The 9336-nt window shown below is 37.9% G+C and overlaps 1 protein-coding gene across 3 annotated transcripts in view; it reads left to right on the top strand.

The window, feature by feature from the left end:
• Positions 1-33: 33 nt before the first annotated feature.
• The window catches only part of TPR (translocated promoter region, nuclear basket protein), a 43899-nt gene continuing 34596 nt past the window's right edge, over positions 34-9336 (top strand). For 2 of the 3 annotated variants that reach the window (XM_042819042.1, XM_042819041.1), the window contains exons 1-11: positions 49-207; positions 1701-1805; positions 2131-2204; positions 3974-4070; positions 4468-4571; positions 4976-5140; positions 5867-5959; positions 6069-6149; positions 7257-7344; positions 7835-7975; positions 8757-8848. In XM_042819042.1, the coding sequence (XP_042674976.1) occupies positions 57-207; positions 1701-1805; positions 2131-2204; positions 3974-4070; positions 4468-4571; positions 4976-5140; positions 5867-5959; positions 6069-6149; positions 7257-7344; positions 7835-7975; positions 8757-8848 (1191 nt within the window). In that variant the 5' untranslated portion in view covers positions 49-56. Of the gene's footprint in view, positions 208-1700; positions 1806-2130; positions 2205-3973; positions 4071-4467; positions 4572-4975; positions 5141-5866; positions 5960-6068; positions 6150-7256; positions 7345-7834; positions 7976-8756; positions 8849-9336 lie in introns of all 3 variants that reach the window. The other variant, XM_042819043.1, reaches the window with a different exon arrangement.

Below are 9336 nucleotides of genomic sequence, written 5' to 3'. Positions count from 1 at the left end.
GCTGCGCCTGCGCCCTGTGCGCGTCGCGAGCGTTGGCGCCCTGCACTGCGCCCAAGATGGCGGCCGTGCTGCAGCAGGTCCTGGAGCGGGCCGAGCTCGCCAAGCTGTCTAAGCCGGTGCAGGGAAAGCTGGAGCGTTTTCTGGCAGATCAGCAGAGCGAGATCGATGGGCTGCGAGCCAGGCATGAGCGCTTCAAGGTGGACAGCGGTGAGTCTAAGGGCAAGGAGGGCGCCGTGAGGGGCCGGGGCGCCGTGAGGGGCCGGCAGTGACTGGGCACAGTGGCTCGTCCTGCTGCCCGGTGGGGCCGTTGTTCCCTCAGCCGGGGCCTGGGCCGGGGCAGAGGGTGAGGGGTGGCGGCGGCGAGGTGCCCTCTGACGGGAATGTCGGGACAGGAGGATGTAGCTCTCGGTGGCTGCCGCGGCCTGCGCGGTTCCTGGGTCCCTGGCCCGCGGGTCTCAGCCGGGCCCTACCGGCGTCTCCTGCTGCAGGGAGTGCGTGCTGCGAGGGAACGACGCCTTGTCGCTTTTCTGTAAAGCTACAAACCGCTTTAAAACTGCCTTCAGAATGGACCTAAGGAACAGCTCTTTGTTAGGCTTGTAACGAGCCCTGGGTCTGCTTTGATCTTTGCCGTGGAGGAGCAATAATTGTTTGTTCGCTCAACCCTCGAATAGTTTTTCTTCTTGATTCTCTGTTGGAAATCATAACATATGTGGATAAAACACGCCATATAGAAACTAAATCTTTCTATTGATTTGGAGATTACTTGGTCACAGAAGACTGGATGGTTGTAGAGAGCTGGAGCAGAAGTTCAAACAGAGGGGAGGAGTGAGAGCACTGGGCAGTGCTGGGAAAGTGGGTCAAGTTGTTGGGGACTGCGACCTGCTGCCTCCCCATCAGCCTCTGTGTTTTTCATGGTAGAAGTCTTATGGAAGTATGTGAATAAATACTGTGAGTTAAGTTGAGGTAACTACATGCTGTGGCGCGTTATTCTCTTTCATGTCCTTGCTTCTCTCACATAACTGGAGGGCAGTATTACTTGGAGCTATAAAATATGCTCTGGAGCATAAAATATGCAAAAATCATTCAGTGCTTCCCCAGAAGTCCACAGTGCCTGATAACAACACAAACGCTGGTTTTACAACGTATCATGTAGTTAAGTGCTGTAACACACTGTTTCAGATGATAAATCAAAATGTCTGCCTAATTATTTTTTGAGTACGGTGGGAAGTGTAGCATAGACCTGCATAGAGTTAGTTTTAAGAATCATTGAACGTTTTCCCAATCTCACAATACATGTCTTTTATTCTACATATGTAGAATTAGTCTACACATGCAAGAAATTTTAAGGTGACGTGAGTGAGCCAAGGCTGTATGGTTGTGCTGCTGTGACACTCTAGCTAAATCAAAAATGTTCAAGTGTAACAGTTAAGTAGGGTTTATTTGTTGATTGGTTTTGCAAGCATATCCCTTTCCCATATTAATGAAGAGTTTAAAACAACGTTAATTCAATATGAAAGTTCAACTTTTGGCTTCAAAAGGATATTTTCTTTAAAAATCTACAATAGTGTTATTATTTTAAAAATATTTTATGATTAAATACTGTTTTAAACTAGTGTTCGATAGTATGCATCCTCCGTAAGGAGAAGAAAGAAGAAAAGTGCATTTGAAGTAGAACTCAGGTAATGTTATTAACTTTGCAGAACAACAGTACTTTGAAGTAGAAAAGCGTCTGGCTCAAAGTCAGGAGAGACTTGTAAATGAGACACAAGAATGTCAAACTCTTCGTGAGGAGCTTAAAAAACTTCGTGAGTATTATTGCTTGTTCATAAGACTGGGCAAAGTTGTCACTCTTTAGTCCAGTATTGTATTGAAATGTCTTAAGTTTTCACTAGGAGTTAAAATTCATAAAATACATTTATTATTTCTGCAAATAGAGACTTTGCTTTTAGTGAAATTTTCCATTTTAATGGGAAAAAAACTGTAATAGCTTTAGAGTCATTTACATTTTGTTCTTCACTATAAATGCCTCTGGCCCCATGATGGTTTTAGTTTGTCACAGTACTGTCTCCCCATCCCATTTACTGGATTTTTGTTACAGATGCCTCACAACTGTTTGTTTTTATCTAATAGATGAACAGCTGAAGTTGCTGAATGAGAAAAACAAAGAGCTCGAAGCTGCTCAGGACCGTAATGCAGCCATTCAGGTACTGGAAGAACTAGACACAGTAAACAAAGAGTTGAGTTTACCTGTCTGATCCTGCAAAGAACACGTACAGTCCAACTTGAAATTTGGTTCAGTACCAGTACGTGTATCGATAAACATATTTACATGTCTTTGTGGACGTGTGAGCAAGATAACTGCATGTCTTTTTTTTTTTTTTTTTTTAAGAAGTTAATGTTCTAGCAAACTGAGTTACAGGCGAGCATAAGCCAGAGTAGATCCTTTTATTTGAATTTGAGTATATTCTTACCCCATCTGAAACCTACCAAAGTGTTCCAAAGTGACTTTAAAGTGAACCTCAGAAATCAAGGGTGTGTTTTATATTACTCCTTATCAAACACTGAGCTGCAAATTAGAGATCTGTTTTTCCTCCATCCTTTCCCCTACTCTGGTACAGTTTTCCTTGCATTATGCTCATAAGTCATAAGGAATTGCAGGATGAGTGACATTGGATGACTGATCCAGCAGATCACTAATTTGTGGAGCAGGAAGATAAAATATTGTTATACTAATTCTTCAAGCATGAAAGAGCTATCTGATGTTTCCATGCAGGGCTGTACTTCAGCTTTGCTGAAGTAGTTCATAGTACTTCCTTAGAAGACAACGGCAATGCTTTGGCTTGTAAATCATGCAAGGATATTCAGTTCGTGTTCCGTTTTTTTCTTTTATGTGTGTTCATTCCTTGATTACTCTGTTATCTTTTGTTTAACGAAATAAAACTGTTTCAATGAACTCCGTAGCTAACAAAGCTGTCCTGCAAAGCACGTTATAATTACATATTGTTCTAGACAGTTCTTTTTGTTGTTTCTTTTGTATTTCTACTGGCCCTTTTGTTGATTTCATCTGCTTTATGTACAAAAATTTCCATTCTAGTCTTCGTTTGCATACAGCTATAATCCTGTGGCAGTCATAGAATCATAGAATCATAGAATCACCAAGGTTGGAAAAGACCTAAAAGATCACCCAGTCCAACCGTTCACCTATTCCCAATAGCTCCCACTAAACCATGTCCCTCAACACAACATCCAGCTTTTCCTTGAACACCCCCAGGGTCAGTGATTCCACCACCTCCCTGGGTAGTCCATTCCAGTGCCTGACCACCCTTTCTGAAAAGTAATACTTCCTAATGTCCAGCCTGAATCTCCCCTGCTGTAGCTTGAAACCATTCCCTCTGGTCCTATCACTAATGACACGAGAGAAGAGGCCGACCCCCAGCTCACTACAACCTCCCTTCAGGAAGTTATAGAGGGCAATGAGGTCTCCCCTGAGCCTCCTCTTCTCCAGGCTGAGTCTGGATCTATATATCCCAGTTAAAAGGCAAAGGCATGGACTCTACCTATGCTGCTGTTGGAAGTTGTGTGATGCTTCTTTCTCTGCTTTACTGTCTGATATTAGACATTTTGTGTTTAAGGACGTAAGTCCTGTTGGACATGAATAGCAGAATGATTTATGAGAAAAAAAATAAAAATTGAAACGTATTATTTATTATGCACTAGAAGAAAAATGTGTTAACTTGCAGTTGTTTGACTTGTTCCCAGTGTGACAGAAACATTGGACTCAGCCATAGTTTCATGTTATGTAGTTTAGACAGATTCAGTTGTCCATCATAGAAGCCTCTTATCCAGTTTTCATTCGCTGACATTGGAGGGGATAGCATTTAACACACTTCTCTGTGATTATAAATGTAAATAGTGACTAATCTCTCATAGAAAGCTGATCACATTTCTTTATTACTTTTTTTTATCTTTTCAGAGCCATTTAGGTAGAGAAAAAGAAGAATTGGAAGCTGAGAAGAGAGATTTGGTTCGAACAAGTGAAAGACGATCTCAGGAAGTTGAGCATTTGAATGGTATAACCAAGAATATATTAACAAATTGGTTCACATAATTATTCTAAGTAGAAGACTTACCTGAACAATTTTACAAGTATGGAATATCCAGTTAGTATAGGCAGTTCCAGAAAATGGATTGGAAAACTAGACAAAAGGAAGCAAAGCAGAAAGTTTTATGGTAATTGGAAAAAACAAAATGTCTCGCAACAGTCTGATAACAAATGTACATCATGTGATTTTACATTTACAAAAAAATCAAACAATATATCATTTTACAGTATACAATTATATACTTTATATGTCATTTGTCCTCATTCTTTAGAACTTATTTGAATTTGGGCAGTAATGAAAACTGATAGTTCTACAGTTAATTCTGCAATTAGCATTTTTCAAATATTGGTTTCGCTTTCCACAGAGGATGTTAAACGCTTAAATGAAAAGCTTACAGAAGCAAACACAGAAAAAGTGAAACTGCAGCTGAAGTTGGATGAACTTCAAACATCAGATGTTACTGTGAAGGTTAGTGGTTTTTCCGTGCATAACGCGTGTTAAGGCTAAAACTACCAGTGAGTGGTTGTTTACAAGTGATGTGGTCATTTTGTCATTGTTGACATTAAAAGTAGGTCAAGGCTATTCCTGCTACTTATGACTAATGACTTTGTTATAAAACTGATGGATTTTGATGTCTTAATGTATTGCTTTGATTAGGATAATATGTAGTTAAATGTTCCAAACTACGATAAATGTTGAGGAATGTGTGTCAGGAGGTTCTTAGTAGTCTGAGACCTGTAAGTCAGTATTGCCAATACAACAACCTCATTTATGGTTACCATAAATCATTGTTACATCTACTCTGTAGTGCTTTGTTAACTTCTTTTCTTTCTATGGAACCGGTACAATTGTGTTTTCATTTCTCTTTTTAGTACCGTGAGAAGAGGTTGGAGCAAGAAAAAGAACTGCTGCAGAGTCAAAACACTTGGCTGAACTCTGAGTTGAAAGCCAAAACAGATGAACTTCTACATACTGCCAGGGAGAAAGGCAGTGAAATCTTAGAACTTAAATGTAATCTGGAGAACAAGAAAGAGGAGGTATTTTTAAATTGAGTGCTTTCGCCTTTCTTTTCTTTTTTCCAAATTGTACTTCCTGATTAGCTGAATTAAAAGAAAACAAATACTTCATTAATTATTATAAGAAAAAGAAGTGTAATTTCTGGGAGCAGTAAAGAGGTTTTTCTTTTAACTTGTGAATTATAAGGAATATATAGGGAATATATGAGTGGTGAAAATCAGAGTCAGAGATTTTAATGGTAAGCTAGAGATTTTGGCATCACTGATAACAAAAGGATATAACGATATCATGCTATTAAAATGCATGGGAATATAATTCTCAATTGTGTAAGAAGCAGAAGAATCTGCTTTAACTTTTGGTGGGAGGGAGAGCAAGGAATGATGTGTTGTTTTGTTTGTTTGTTTTCCTGGAATCAAAATACATGGCAAAATCATATTTTTTGAAAATGTTCAGCTTTATTGAGTTTCTGTTTGGGTACTTAAGTAGTTTGAACTGTGTCAGTTGGTCAGGTTTTCTGTACTGTTTTTCTCCTCTGAGGCTCGTGAAGTTACATGAGCGGTTTGAGGATTGTCACTATTTCATTTAGCTGAATGTATGAGAGCCCATTAGAAATGTAAACTAATGCTCTTTCTGGTATCTTTGTTTGATTTTAAGTGAAAGACAGATGGTATTTTCTAAAATAAGTTACTAATTTGTATGATATAATGACAAATCTATACACGATACTCTCATTTACTGTTTGACAGGTTTCCCGGATGGAAGAACAAGTAAACAGCTTAAAACAGTCTAATGAAAATCTTCAGAAACATGTGGAAGACCTTTTGAATAAACTGAAGGAGGTAGGGCAGCTTGAAGTGCATGTATAACAGCATTACAGTTGATTCTACAAAATAAAAAATGTGTGAAATTAATGGTGAATTGCTCCACACCCTGGCTCTTCTTTACTAGGCAAAAGAACAACAAGCTGGTATGGAGGAAAGATTCCACAATGAACTGAATGCCCACATCAAATTATCTAATTTGTATAAGGTAAGCTGATAAGTCAGCAGTACATGTTGTTAGCATTACTTGGGGCTGAGTTTTAGGTTTAAGAACATTGCACACTGGTTGGCTGGTTGGTTTTCTTCCTCCATGAAGTGGTGGATTTGAGAAAGGCTATCTTACATTACAAAATATTGTAAGATGTCCTGTTTTAGGTAACATTTGTAATCTTAAGTTGTTTGCATCACATGGCAGTTTAATCAAAACTGCTTAAAACAGTAATTTTATGCTTACTGATTTAGTGCTTCCTATTGTATCATATGAGTTGTGTTTTATGATGTTGTATTGACAGTTAAAGCTTCTTACGTAGAGGTTGACTGTGGAGGTGTTTTAGGTTTGGCTATTTGAAGTTTACTGCAACGAACAGCACAAATACCAGTGATGTGGTTCAGGCAGCTGGATGTTACACAGTGTCAAATAAGCAGCCATCTAAGCAGGAGTTTGTGTTGATTGTTTTGCCAGCTCAGAGTGAAAAATATTCTGTAGTGTGTTAAGACAGCTGAAAGAGCCAGCTGACTGGTCCTCCGTTTATCTGCTGATTTCACGGATTAAGTAATCCTGTTTTGTGAGTTTTCATGCACTGATAGTTACATACCTAGCATTAAGTGCAATAGAATGTATAATTTCTGCATGAGTGTTTTGTCTGGTCAGATCATAGATGATGTTACCCCTGCCGAAGCATTGTACAGTCTTGTACTTCTGAAATCTTTAACTGAAAACAAAGAAACACAAACTGTGTATATAATATTTTGAATCTCAAATTCTTAAGGAGATCAAATTTGAATACTCAAAATTTCTTAGAACTGTTCCTTTTCTTCAATAAATAAAAAGCTAGTACCACCTATAAAGCAGCTAAAGGGCATGCCAACATTAGTTAGCTTTGTCGTAGCATATTGGTGTCTGATGTGTCTTACTTTCAGGTAGGTGGCTTGCATCAATTGAGATTTAATCCATGTGGAAACAGAGTTGTCCAGCTTAGGTGAATCTCCTACTATTTTACTCAAAATCTCTATAGTTTTGGTCTGTTTGAACTTTATTATGAAGATAGATGCTCTTACTACATAGTAAAAAGTTACACGAAATGCTTTTATTTAGAGTGCTGCTGATGACTCAGAGGCAAAGAGCAATGAACTGACAGGTGCGGTAGAAGAGCTGCACAAGCTTCTAAAGGAAGCAGGTGAAGGTAAGCTTTGAATGAGAAGTGGAGGAACAGAACCTAACAACCTCTTTATAACTAAGTTGACAAGCTTTATAACTAAGTTGAGCATTTATGAAGGGATGATCCTTAGGATTTGGGGATGGAGGAAATGCTGCACTTTGTAACAAACATTTTATGTGTCTATTTTAATTTCCTTGGAGATCTGTGTGTACGAGGGAATCCTCAGATACACATGAAATTTTATTTTGAATGTTGAGGAGAGGACCTAATTTTGCAGCTTTTCTTTTCCATTTTATTTCTTGGTTTGGATTTCATTGATAAAAGGGCAGTTCTCATTTTATCTCTCTTCTATGCGAAGGTGATAGGCAGCAGTTCTTGTTTCTGTCATTATACTGGGTATTCTTGTAAGCATGAGCTTCTGCAAGCTCTGTAAAGTGGAGTTTAAAGTTCGTATGCCAACTTAGATTGTTCTAAGTGGGGGGGGAAAAAAATGAAAATTGCCTGTCAATTTTAGCTAATAAAGCAACCCAAGAGCATTTGGCTGAGTTGGAAGAGGCAAAAGCTGTAATGGAAAAAGAATTGAGAGAGAAGATAAGTAAGCTGGAAAAGGAACTGGAGAATGCTAACGATCTACTGTCAGCAACAAAACGTAAAGGTAGGAGTGACATTAGGAACTAAAATGCGTAGAGCCTCAGACATTTTATCCTTACCAGTTTTCCATGAAATTAGTAATGCTGCATGTATATAGGGAATGCAATAATTCATATGTAATGTGTATGTAGGTAGGTGTTTTTCCCCACTAGAGAAATACATTTTTTTTTTTCAAGTTCCTCTGTTAATCTGATATATCTTTTCATATAAAAAGTAGAGGAAAATTTCTCTAATGCTGAATCCATCCTACTGTTAATGGTTTTATGGTGACTATAGCAAGAATGGTAGACTTCTAACAAAGAAATCTGTCCTTAAATTTCTATTTACTGCTAAATCTTGCTCGTAATTGCTCTAGTTTTTTGTTGTTTTGTTTGTTTGTTTTTGAAAAGAAGAGCCTGTTTATTCAGTACCTGTAGGAAGTTTGTGGAGGCAAGAGAACAGTCCAAGAGGGAACAGAGGCATCAAGTACATTTGTTATCTCTATAAGGAATGTCAACAAATCCTCTGCAAAAGCTGTTCATAATTTCAAATTAAACTGGTTGAAGGGCCTGATGATGTGCAATAAAGAATATTAAGTATAATATTAATTGCTTGCAACGTGTACCTAGAGAAAACATTTCCACCAGTAACTTTAAGAACTTAAAATATAATTATTTAGAATACACTAGTTGTAAAGTACCAAGGTATATGAGAACATTCTTTATTTTTAATAAAGAATATTTATAATGGTATTATTGCTCCTTTTTTTTTTTTTTTTTGGCTAATTGGTGGTATTATGTGTTCAGGAGCCATATTGTCTGAGGAGGAACTGGCAGCCATGTCTCCCACTGCTGCAGCAGTCGCTAAAGTAGTAAAGCCTGGAATGAAATTAACGGAGGTAAGTGAGAAGAAATTTGCCAAGTTTCAAGGCCCTTGAAAAGCCAGCAGAGAGATACTAGTAGTGGAGGAGTGTAGATTTTCATTCACTGGCTGAGAGCTGGTATAATTCCCAACTAAAGTAAACAAAATGTTGTGTTTCAGGCAGGCTTGACTAGCTATAATATTGACATGTTTATGCAATATACATTTTAGATTCAACTTAGTATATTAAAACATACAGAAGTTTTGGTTTTGTGTCTTTTTTTTTTTTTTTTTTTTTTTTTGTATTCCTGGATTTTTTGTGTATGTGCCCACAGCTTATTTTCTGTATTTTTGACAGGACGTTTTCTTTGTTGATACATATTTGCATAATTTAGGTATTTTTTCTGCTGTGGGGTTGGCTTATACTTGAAGGAAAAAATGAATGTAATGATACATTAACGTGTAGATTTTTTTCCATCTGTCTATGGAAATGTGTTCTTTTTGTTTTGGTCATTCTGTTCAGCC

This window comes from Centrocercus urophasianus, unplaced genomic scaffold (assembly GCF_019232065.1).
Source record: "Centrocercus urophasianus isolate 14NV4802_14NV808 unplaced genomic scaffold, USGS_Curo_1.0 seq_18, whole genome shotgun sequence".
Lineage (NCBI taxonomy): Eukaryota > Metazoa > Chordata > Aves > Galliformes > Phasianidae > Centrocercus > Centrocercus urophasianus.
This window is presented reverse-complemented; position numbering and strand designations above follow the sequence as displayed.